This window comes from Oppia nitens, unplaced genomic scaffold (genome assembly GCF_028296485.1).
Source record: "Oppia nitens isolate AA-2021 unplaced genomic scaffold, nextdenovo-longstitch-racon4-pilon3 scaffold10_pilon_pilon_pilon, whole genome shotgun sequence".
NCBI classification, from domain to species: domain Eukaryota; kingdom Metazoa; phylum Arthropoda; class Arachnida; order Sarcoptiformes; family Oppiidae; genus Oppia; species Oppia nitens.
The window spans coordinates 1,141,678-1,154,947 of NW_026533189.1; the positions used below are offsets into that span (position 1 = coordinate 1,141,678).

Here is a 13,270-nt window from a genome sequence, read left to right on the forward strand (position 1 = left end):
TATTTTATTAGCAACATAAAGTTTATATAAAGTATGATATTGTGATTTGTAAGTAAGTGATGTAAAAATGTCAATAAATATAATAATTATCTAATAATTTTAATGATGACTTATAACTGAGTATATTATTGTTGTGAAACGTTGGCCTAAATTTTTATATAATATTATACTATATATAAAATATAGTCATATTTAGTGATAGTCTTGTAATTTAAATTATCTTACAATAAAAATAAATATATTTTAAAACAATTCTATTTAACTAATATTAGTAAATATTTGATTATGTAATCTATTTATCTAAACTATATTTGCTATAAACTTCATTTATAATCATATTTTTTATTTATTACTATAAACAATAATTAAAATAATAAAATTATTGTTTTAAGTATTTACTTAATTTTTTTAATTATATTTTATTTTATCCGCCGATATTTAGCACTTACTGTAAAATATTAGAAACTTATATAAAATTTAATTATTATCATTATTACAAATGTAATTGATAACTAATCTAATTTAACAAGCACTTGTTTATAACTGACAATTGATTTTAAAATCAAAATAACAATATTGACTAAAATAAAAAATTTAATTAAAATGCTAAAATTATTGCAAAATCATTACAAAATTAAATTAATTTAAGTCTGTAAAAATAAATAGTAACTTACTAGATGTTTGATCATTTTTAAATTAAATATTATAGACAAGATTAATGACGTTTAATGTTTTATTTAAAATAATATTTATTTCATAAACAATATACTGTACTTATTTAAAATATTAGATATTAAATAAATATTTTTTATACCATAATAACAACATAGAAAAAAATATATAAATAATATAAAAATATAAAAAATCAATTTTATAAATAATAATAATGCTAATATAAATTTTTAAAAATAATGTTATTTGTAATTTATGTTAAAAGATTTTTTTAATTTAGAAATAAGCACAAATGTAAAGATATTTAAAATATAATTATTTTAAAAGAAAACCTGAATTTACCGGAAATTATTAATATATAACATATTTTACTTTTTATGCTAATTATGTCTGAAATTTAAACAATTTTTAATATATAATTTGTGTTAAATAATAAATAAGACTCACAATTGTGTTTATAGCGTCAGATTCTTATGTCATATAAGTTATTCAAATAACAAATAAATAAAATATATATAAATAAATTTTACAAAAAAAACAATTTTTATAAAATTTTATTTTGTTGTAGCTATAGATTGCCAAAACATAAGTTTTAGTCAAATCAACTTTCAATACGACATGAGTTAGTTTTATATGTTTTGTAACTAAAAATAATATATATTTGAACCAATTTTTTCTTTTAAGTTAACATTTTTTGATTGTTACTATGCCCTAAAGTTTTATTTTTTATTAAACATTTATTAAAATATATTGTTTTTATATAGTAAAACAAAATTTAAAGATAATACATCTAAATTGCTATTAATAATCATAATACTAATAAATCGTGTGTTAATTAAAATAAAATAAAACTATTAACTAAATACAAATCAAATTATAGCTCATTAAAAAGTGTCAAGAGATAGGTTTATATATATTAATATTAATAAAAAACAATATAAATATTATAAAAGAAAATACAATTTAATAATTTTAATTAATCAAAAATTAAAAATTTTAAGAACTCAAAATAAACATAATGTTTTACAATTAAAGTTATATATCATTATTATTATAAAAAAAATAATATTTATATAAAAAATTATGATTACTAAATGGTAACAAAAATAGACATTGTAATACAAAAATAAATCAAATTACTAATAAAATAAATTTATGTATTGATTAGCAATGATGACTATAGTCTATACTACAGTATAGACTATTAGATGATGTACAATATGACCTTACATATACATATAAAGTACAGTATTATAAATAAATAATTTATTGTATCAATACTGTCATTTTAGTATTTAATGATTAATTTTAATTGTGTGAATTTGTTAAATGATTAATATTAATATTATTATTGGCTTAGATATTTTACTATTGTGTAGAATAATTTGCAAGTTTACACATAAAATATATCTATTTATAAATAGCAATATTAAAAATATTAATGTTTTTAAATAAATATTTATAAATTGTTTTCCTTTGAGTGCTTCAATGTTATTAAAGTGTCGGTTAATATATATCTATAAAGTACAGTAGATATGAAATGTAAAGTTAGTATTAGATAATCATAGAAAACAACATATAAATAAATTCTAAACAAGTGTTGATTTATTATTTGATTTGGGTCACAAACATACACACACACACACACACACACACACACACACACACACACACACACACACACACACACACAGTCATCCATACATACAATTATGTCATCCCTTTTTCACATAGACATCACTATCAAGTTAAGTGTGTGAATGAAAATTTTGGTATTTTGTTATACGATAAGTCATGATATATAAACACGACTTTATAGTAAAACTTAATTAATAAATCGTTTTTTCTTAAATAATTTATTGTATTTAACAACTGTTTTAATAGCAAATATCATATTATTTATATATCTATATTATACTTATATATATATATATATATAATAAAGTTTATTTTGAGGCAATTTTTTTCTCTCAATAACGTAAAAATACTATTTTTACTGACAGGGAAGCAAACAAAATACCAGTTCCTTTCACTTAATGCCCGCTTTTTGGTTTTGAGGCCACTTTTATCGTTATAAAACCTTAACAAATATTAATCCCATATCTTTGGTGTTTTTTAAATAGTAATAGTAGTAGTCATAGTAGTAGTCATAGTAGTAGTATTTTTACAATTTAATGAACAGTATTTCCATTTTTTAAATATTTAAAACCGATTCGTTTGAGTGCAACCATAAATAGCATACCTTTTTCAAAAATGTTGATTATTTTACATTTGTATAATTTGTATACAATATTAGAACTTTTTGCTATCGTTTGTCCTAAAATTTACTTTATTATTGATTTTTTTTGTTTTAAATTGAATTTTATAATGATGTTTCGTATATTAGTCATTATTTAGTTTTTTAGTACTATTATCAGTATTTTTATTGTTATTGTGTTATATTTTTAATTATTGTCTACAATAGCATTGAATTTGTTTATTAATAATTGTCATTTTTATATCTATTTTTATAGTAAAAATTGAATTTCTACATTATAAATATAATTCAGGAAAAACATTAATAAATACAAAATATTTTTAAATAATTGTAATAAATAAATATCAATGACATTAATTATTTAATTGCTTCTTTATTAGAATTAATCTTATATAATATTATTTTATTAGTTAATATAAAATGTATTCAATATATATAAAAGATAATACACATAAATTTTAATTACTATATTGTAATAAATTTAATAAATTATAAAAGTATTTATTTATGATTATTAAAATTTGAGTCTTAAAAGCAATACTTATATTACTAGAACTAATATACATTTTATAATTTATATTATAAGTATATGAGTTAATATTAAAATATAATTTTTTTCAATTACTTATGATAAATATCATTAAAAATTATTGTTTAGTAACATTGTTAACTGATGCTAACATTATTAAACTTATCATTTTAAAGTCATTTGAACTGAAATTTTATATTTTTTTGATTAACAAAAAAAATGAAGAGACTTATGAAATAAGGAAAAAATATTAATTAAGTTTAAATAAATTTATACTCAATTTCCCGGTCAACACACATCTAAATTATAATTTAGCTGAAAGTATATAATTTTATATTTTATAAAATACTATTAATTCCAGTTTTATTTAATTAATGTAAAATCAAAATAATCAACAATAAAAAAATTACTAAATTATTATTATTTTAAAAAATATTGCTTAAGTTTTATTTTAAATATTCAATAACAATAATTAAATGTTTTTAATGTTAATGGTTCATTAAAACATAATAATTATTTTTTTAAATATTGACATTTAACTAATTATAATACATAAAGTATTTGTCATATTATAAGTAATAAATTAAATAATTATTTTCATTACTAAAATTATGTAAAATTTATTAGTTGTCTTTAATAAAGTCGATTAAATGAGTCAATTTTAAAAGCGCCAAAAGCGCGCGCACACACCATCGCAACTATGATATACTGGCAGCTCATATACACACCAGCGAACACATACCGGAGCTCTAGAAGGAGTGTTATGGAGAACCAGTTTTGTTAATATAAGGTATTTCATGTGTTTGGCAATCGAGTCATAAACCTGCTGTCAGTGTAAACCTGCTGTATAGCCATCATCTGTGAAATGGGACGGAATGGCGTACGCCTGGAGTTTGACTGAAATGCCTGGTTTGGGCCACTCATGCACTTCCTCTTTGCTTCTGCCAAACAACAAACATTTACCACCAGTTAGTCAGTCAGTAGTTAGACAAATAACGGTACATAACTGTGCTTAGAGTTTACTGATAATCAAATCATTTTTGTAAAAGAGTGACAAACTGTTGTTCATAAAAATCAATTACTTTATTGTAAAGCTTTACAAAAAAATCTTTTATCATTTAGTCATTAGTTTGATACACATGTTTGTGTTTTAATGAACAATTAATTCAAAAGTTTTAAATAGTTATTAATTAATTTATAAAAAATTATAATTTTGTATTTAAAAAATAGTTTTCAACGAATAATGAAATCCTAACATTTAATTCAACAAAATTTTAACCAAAAAATCTTTTGCTTCACAAGCGATCAATTCTTCATTTCACGTGTGAAGACATGTCGTGCAGATGTATAGACACTGCACTGTCAATCAGTTTTGAGAAATTGGGTCGTTTGATAGGCCAATATCCGGGATATTTTGTGATTGTGCCCATACTGTTGGCTGCACTGTTGGCCACCGGTTTGCAACGTCTGCATTATGAAGACGACCCGGAGTACCTGTTCTCGCCATCAGATGGTCGCTCAAAGACCGAGAGAGCCATCATTGATGACTATTTCCCTATGAATTATAGCTCTAATTTTAATTTGGGACGAATCACACATAAGGGTCGCTTCGGGCGAATCATTGTTGTGGCCAAAGATGACAGTAATATTTTGCGCCGACAAATATGGGATGAGATCATGCAATTGGATCAATCTATACGTAATATGTCCATTGAATGGGATGACACGCAATGGACATATGATGATCTGTGTGCTAAACATGAGTTCAAGTGCTGGCATAACGACATACTAGACTTTGACAACCGGATCACTGAAATTGAAGAAAAAAAGTTTTTCTTGAAGTATCCCATTTGGATCAATCATAATATATATAAGGCTTACTTCTTTCCAGCGTATATGGGAGGCGTCAAAGAGGACGCCAATAATCTGGTCGAGTCGGCCAAAGCCATACATCTCATGTACTTTTTAGACACTACTATCAAAAAGGGTGATATAAGGGGACATCTCTGGGAACAGGCATTTATGAAACACATCGCAAATACTAAATTTAAATCAATATCTGTGGCCCGATTTGTGTCGACTACACTGCAAACAGAATTGGAGGCCAACACTCATTCATTGGTCCCATTCTTCAGTATAACGATCATCATTATGTTAATCTTCAGTGTGGGCACCTGTATGATGGCTGACTGGGTTCTAAGTAAGCCATGGCTCGGTCTATTGGGTTGTGTGTCGGCCGGCTTTGCAGTGGCCGCCGCTTTTGGTCTCTGCGTGTATTGCGGTATCGAAATGATAGGAATCAATTTGGCCGCACCTTTCCTTATGTTAGGTATGTCTACATTTATATTTCATATTATTATGTCATATGTATTGCAGCTATTGCTTTCTAATTGCTTTCTTTTAGTTATATTATAGTTTTTATAAATTACTTTATTATTATTTTTATTATTATTACACCAAATCGTGTATCGCTTTAAAATTAATATAACTGTGCATTTAAATGAATGGCTTACTTATTTGAATGATTGACTGATTGAATGAATGATAAATTGTCAATAATTATACATACATTTACAATATTACTGTTAGCATTAGTACAGTATATAGCTTTGATAGGTTTTCAAATAGTCTATAACTAATGTAATATAATATTAGGTCATAAACTAGAAGTCAATTCATTAAGTCAATGAAAAGAGTTTACATAAAGTTTGCAAGAAAATCAAAATAATGTTTTAGTTGAATTTTTTTTGATAATTAAATATCAATTAAATGACAGACTTTTTGAGGTTAAAAATATGACACCAACTTATCAATAATAAGCAAAATAATTATAATGAATTTCAATCAGCACTTGTCTCTCTAATTTCTTTTACAAATTATCAATAAAATTGAATATAATTACCATAAGTTTGTTTTTTATTATATTAGTATTGTTTGTTGTTGTTGTTGTTGTTGTTGTTGTTGTTGTTGTTAAACGCATAATTACAAAAGCAAATATATGATATCCATCTCTAAGATTAAAGCCGATATCTCTAACACTACTGTTAAAAATTTATAAATTAATTAGTGTTTTTAAAAAATCATTTATATAAAATTATAGTTGATAATCAAGTTTTCAATTTGATTTACATAAACGATTCGTTCAATTATATATTGAATTCATAGTACAGTATATATAACTTATATAAGGTATTATATATGAATTATATAAGAGTTGTGTCTAATTTTAAACTTTGTTTTGTAAGATGTTTTAGTAATGATGACAACAATTTATTAAACTTTTTTTACTTGTCTTACTTCTCGTTTAAACATTAAACTAATGTGTTTTATATGACGTAACTTAATATTAAAATTTAAGTCAAAACTAGTTCACAACTGAATATTTATATTTAATATAACATAAATGTTGTGAGAAAGATGTGTGTCTTTTAAAGCGATATTGTATTTATTGATTATTTTTTATGTTATATATAATAATAAAAATATAATTTTATTTTTTAAATATGAATATTTATAACATTTATAAATATCTTTTATGTATCATATGTTTATTTAAGGTTAACTTTTTATTGCATATTTATGCTAAATCATATATATATATATATTAAATAAAATTATATATTTATTTTTTTCAATATAACACATTATATTCAATGTGAAATTGAATTTGCAAAATTTAAGATTTTAGACTTAAATGTTTTTTTAGTCAACTTTTATAGACATTTTTGCTTTTAAAATTGAGACAAAAGCCTATTGAACGGGAAATGAGTTGAAAACAGGATATTATTGTCGAAAGATTTTTCATATCTTTGCAACTCTAGTGTGACTGTGAATGACAATTGAATTTGAAGCGCAATCCATGCATAACATTATATTTATTTATGTTTTACTTAACTTTTATTTATTAAAGTCAAATAATTTGTGTAAAAAATTGTATTTTATTTTTATACAAAATAGATATCATATATATATATATATATATATATATATATATATAATTAATTCTATTAAATAATKATAATAAGAGATAGTTTATGTCCAATGAATTTGTTTTACTCATAACCAAACAAACAAAAAAATCTTATCAAATAAAATGCTTGAAATGAAAATCAGGAGACAATTTAAATGTAACCATAATTTGGACAATAATTGTATGATATCTGACATTGACTTACAACTAATTCATCCGTTTTTTAGGTCCAAAGATTCCTGAAATATTTTACTGTCGATTGTATTGTCATTGAATGTCAGCATAAATACTGACAAATAGCACAAAAAACTTTTTTTGTCAAACAAAAAGTCAATATTTATTATTTTCAATACTTTATGAATCTTGTTATTTAGTAATTAATCATAAAAATTTTGCATCACTGTTTTTATTACTTTTATTATGGAAAAAATAATACATAATTTATTATAGTTGTTTCCCATCAATATTTATTTAATATAATTATATAAAAATATTTAACGATATTTACAAAATACAAACAATTGTGTTAAGAGTTTTTATTTATTTTTATTGTTAGTATTATTATTATTATTACCATTATTTAAAATATATTACAGAATTTTTTTTATTTAAAAAGATATATAAATGATAAATAGTGAAACTGAGAGTGAAAGGCATTTATAATTATGTTATGGTGTGGTCTCTCTCTCTCTCTCTCTCTCTCTCTCTCTTATGTAGTCAATGACCAGATGTAGGTTCTCTCTCTCTCTTTCTCTTTCATAGCACTGTTATAAAACTACTTTCAAAAATGTTGGCCGACTTTCTATTTATATCTAAATATAAATTCATAGAAAGTAGTCAAGTCTTCCGCACTCATACTAACATTACTAGACCTGGAAGTGAATGAAAGTCATGTTATAAATCCATTATATTAACTCAATTCACACTATATTTATGTCTAAAGTGTTACTTTGATTATCTTTATTAATATTTTATTTTTATTTGATTTGCACGATAGAGTCTAAATAAACATAAATAAATTAATAAATTAAAAAATAATATTACAATGTATTAATAAATAATAAAATAAACTCAAATTTATCAATAATTTATTTTGAAATTTCTTCTACTTTGCGAAAAGTGGAAAATTTATGTTAATTTATAAAAAGTTATAAAAAATTTCGTAATACTGTTTATTAAATTTATTTAGTCAACAAAAATATTACAATTAATCTATTCTTTTGTTGTTATTTTAAACACTTTTTTCTTTTGAAATCAGATAATTAATTAAAAATTATTTGTGAAAATATAATTAAAAAGTAAAGTTTTTTGAAGTTATATAATACTACTATTAAATATTTGTATAAAAATTGTTTTAATTTGTTTACAATTAAGAGGTCAGAAAGGAATTTTGCCTAAAATACTTTATAAATTATCTATAAATTTAATCCTTAAATTTATTAAAAAACATTTCTTTTATTTCTAAAAATAAATTATAGCTCTAACAAAATTATAATTAAATCAACTAAAATTTTAATGTCTTTTTCATTTCAGTAAATAAATTATTAACTTAACTAATAAAGTGAATAAAATTATAAATTTAAAGAGATATTGAGGAAATTTTTGAAAAAGATTTTAATTGCGATTTTAAAAGTTAAATATAATTTTTAAAAAACAAATTACACAATAATAAATTTTTACAGTTAAGAAATATAAAGTTAAACAAAATGGAAAGAGTAGTATTGATAAAATAGTGACCGCATCTCATTGTAAATACTTATTTATACTGTCATCAGATGATAGTCTAGTAGACATCGGAAGACACGACGACCCACTGACTCAGTTAGACTGTCGGTCACCGTCCTCTCAGTGACCTAACTGAGCAATCAATCTGTTTGGGCATTAAAGTGCTCTCATGTTATGCTATTTGACCAAAATTAAAATACTCTATTTATATAATAGCTATTTGATGGTCTAACAACAACAACAACAATAACAATAAAATTAATTGCCATTAAAATTTAAAAAAAATACCAATATACAGAAACTAAAAATTATAAGTTAATTATAAGTTAGAAATTTTATTTTTTTTACAAATTAATACTATAGTAAATTATAATAATTTTTTTCTAAATAAATATTTTGTTACTAGTATTAATTATAGTAATATTATTATTTTTAATACACTTTAGTTTCTTTTTATTAAAATAATAATATGTAATACGATAATAATAGATTAAAAATAAAAATATTTTTATTTATGATTTCTTTATTAATAATATTTTATTATTTTATTAATTTTATTTTTTAAGTAGTTTATTTAATATTTTTATTATTTAAGATAATAATATAATTTTAAACAAAACTATTTTAAATATTAGGTGTCGGTATGGATGATGCGTTTGTATTGTTGGCCGCCTGGAGACGGACTAACCCATTGATGACAGTGTCCGAGCGATTGGGACACACATACTCAGAGGCAGCCGTTTCCATAACTATCACATCAGTTACTAATTTCATCTCATTTATGATCGGAACAATAACTCCATTTCCATCAGTAAAATATTAAACAATTTAAATAAATAAAAAAATATTAAAAATAATATTTAAATTTTTCTTTTAAATTTAAGGTAAGAATATTCTGCATCTACACAGCCGTAGCCGTACTCTTCACATACATATATCACATAACATTTTTCGGCGGTTGTATGGCTTTCTTTGGTCACGCAGAGAGACGTAATCTTCACGGCCTGTTATGCATACCTGTTATGCCTAAATCATTAGCTGGTATTTTTCATTACACTTAAAAATTAATCGATTAATTACGACAATTGTTTACTAATATTATTATTTATATTGAATATTATTAGAAGGAAAAGGCTATTTCTTTCGCATGCTATGCACGGGTGGCAAAAACCCGGCCGATCCTAACAATCCAAAAGATAATAAAGAGCATATAATGATGATATTCTTCAGGGATGTATTGGCCAATGCTCTAAATCGGACACCAATCAAATTGTTGGTAATTTTTGTGTTTTTTATATACCTGTCTATTGGTATCTACGGCTGTACAATGGTTAAGGAAGGACTCGATCGTAGAAAGTTATCGCGTGATGACTCATATTCGGTGCAATTTTATGACTACGAGGACCGATACTTCAGGGAATATCCTTATAGAATACAAGTGGTCGTCAATGAAACACTCAATTATGCCGATCCGGAAGTCCAGAAAAAAATCGAGAGTATGTTAGAAAAGTTTGAAGAAAGTCCTTTTGTTGCCGACAAAATACTCACAGAATCGTGGCTCAGGGCTTACCAAACATTTCTCAATCAAGAGGATAGCTTCCTATTCCTTCAAGCGCTCAACATATCGGATCAATTAGACTTTAATCGAGGTCTCAGAGATATCTTTCTTCATTTTCCATTGACTGAAGCGTTCAGAAACGACATTGTCTTCAATGATGACGGCTCTGAGATAATTGCCACCCGTTATATAATACAAACCAAGAATATAATGGATGCAAATATGGAGAAAGAAATGTTAATTGGTTTGCGTCACATCGCTGACAGTTTTCCAACTCCGGTCACTATATTTCATCAATATTTCATTTTCTTTGATCAGTTTGTGTTAGTCCGAAGTATATCAATACAGACCATATCTGTAGCGGCGGCCGTAATGATGGTTATATCACTTATATTCATACCGTCCCCTTCGTGTGCCATTTGGGTCGCTTTTTCCATTATTTCTATAGAGATCGGTGTAATCGGTTATATGACTCTATGGAATGTTAACTTAGACTCCATATCAATGATTAACTTAATTATGTGTATCGGCTTTTCAGTCGACTTTTCGGCGCACATATCATATGCTTACATATCTGCCAACGAAATTGATCCAAAAGAGAAGGTCCGGTCAGCGCTATACTCATTAGGTTTGCCTATATTTCAAGGAAGTGTATCAACAGTGTTGGGCATTATAGCGCTGGCATTTGCGCCGTCATATGTTTTCGTCACTTTTTTTAAGACTGTCTTTTTAGTCATGTTATTTGGTGCCACTCATGGAGTACTTTTGCTACCAGTCCTGCTGTCTATAACAGATTTATGTTGTAGTAGTAGCAGCCAATCGGCCAAATACAAGTCATCCAATTTGGGAGATCAAAACAATCCACCTTTTTTTGTGGGGGACAAACACTTTGACGGCAAAACTATTATGCAAAACGGAGCGCCTATTTTCATTCCGCGACCAACTTTTACCGAACTGGCCGCAGACCAAAAAGTACCTTATCGTCGATCAGACGAAGACTGTGCCACCACTTCCAAGAGTTCTGCTTCTTCTGATGGAAGTGTTGTCGCTGAGAAAGACTTGGGTTTAGGTACCAGTGCTGAGGAGTGCAGTGAAGGCAGTTGGAAGGGTAGTAAAAGCCAAACCAATAATGTGGTCACCAAACAGTCAGATATTAATCACATGACTGACAATAATATTTCAACCAATGCTTATGCAAATATGTTGAGAGACTGGTCTCAAGTGAGTGCAAAACAATACTCAAACAATGGTCATACAAATGATGGATACATAAGCGATAGCACTGACTTCTATGGTCACTATTCATCCAAAAACAAACAAAATCAATCAAAAGGTATGACCACCGGTCAGCACAGGATATCAGTTTATCATCAAATAGCTGACGCAACACACACTGACCGTAATGTATGGGAACGACAATCGGCACCGTCGGCACCGTCGACATCGAAAAATAAGAAAACTGACAAAAATAAAGATAAATCAGAGAATAGCTATTTAGTAGAAGTGGATGCAACACATCGGCACCGGGAGAAAGATCGTGATGACCAACGACACAGGGATAGAGAAAGACATCGCATTTTGAATAATAACATCGAAGTCATGTCTTCCCGGATCGATAGAAATATAGCCAATAGATATAATGGGTTTCGCCCTCAATAGCACTGTTAGCATATATTTGTATGCATTTCCCAGTATTTAAAAGGGTTTTAAGTAGCGATTAAATATTAAATTAGTTAATTATGCGTTACTCTGATAGCCCAATGCTAAGTCATTAAACATTAGCCTTAAAAGTTCATTTCATCCATAGCTCATAATTAAGTTTATTATTAACTAATAATTTGTTTGGTATTTATTTAAATGGTTTGTTGTTTGTTAAAATAATTTATGTTACTATTTGTTATATAAATATATTATAATGTTAGTATTAATTACATCATAATCATATTGATCTATATATTTGGCGCAAATGATTATATATCATAGTTTAATTTATAAGACAGTTGGTTTTATTTAATTTGTTAAACTATATATTTAGGTAATTAAAATAATTTTTTAAAATGTTATGATCATGGTCAAATATAAATGTAATAATAATAATAATAATAATAATTAAAAGAATCCTTGTTTTGTGCCAATTGTCTCAACAGTAATTGAATTACTGTTAAGCCAAAGGTTTACATTGAATGGCGAGTTATGACACAAACGTTGATATTATTGATTTAAAACATTAAAGTTTTTAAATTATAAAATACTAGTAATTTTAATAATAACAAAAATTGCGTTTAGCTTTATATAAGCTATACAATGATATATTAGTGCCTAAATTAGTTGTTATATTAGTTATTATTCTTATTTCAAAATAATTGTAAATTAATTTTTTAGTTAAGCGATAGTTTGCTCAACAATTCATAAGAAATTTGTTTTCACATAAAAAATGTTTATTTTTGTACAATATAATTATTATTAAACAAAAATTTACAATAAAATTATAATAAATTATTGTAATATTTATATTATTAATAAATATTGTATATCATTGATAATTTTGTTAATCTATGA

General features: G+C 25.0%; 1 protein-coding gene across 1 annotated transcript; it reads left to right on the top strand.

Moving 5' to 3' along the window:
* The first annotated feature begins 4,790 nt into the window (after positions 1-4,790).
* On the top strand, positions 4,791-12,370 carry LOC128965078 (patched domain-containing protein 3-like). The gene is made up of 4 exons (XM_054311734.1): positions 4,791-5,787; positions 9,789-9,964; positions 10,038-10,194; positions 10,278-12,370. The coding sequence occupies exons 1-4, from the start codon at positions 4,791-4,793 to the stop codon at positions 12,368-12,370; spliced, it is 3,423 nt and encodes a 1,140-aa protein (XP_054167709.1).
* The last annotated feature ends 900 nt before the right edge of the window (positions 12,371-13,270 follow it).

Coding starts and splice junctions, on each gene's coding strand:
- LOC128965078 (XM_054311734.1), top strand. CDS start 4,791: ATGTCGTGCAGATGTATAGACACTGCACTGTCAATCAGTTTTGAGAAA. Junction 5,788..9,788: donor CGCACCTTTCCTTATGTTAG/GTATGTCTACAT, acceptor TTTAAATATTAG/GTGTCGGTATGGATGATGCG. Junction 10,195..10,277: donor TATGCCTAAATCATTAGCTG/GTATTTTTCATT, acceptor GAATATTATTAG/AAGGAAAAGGCTATTTCTTT.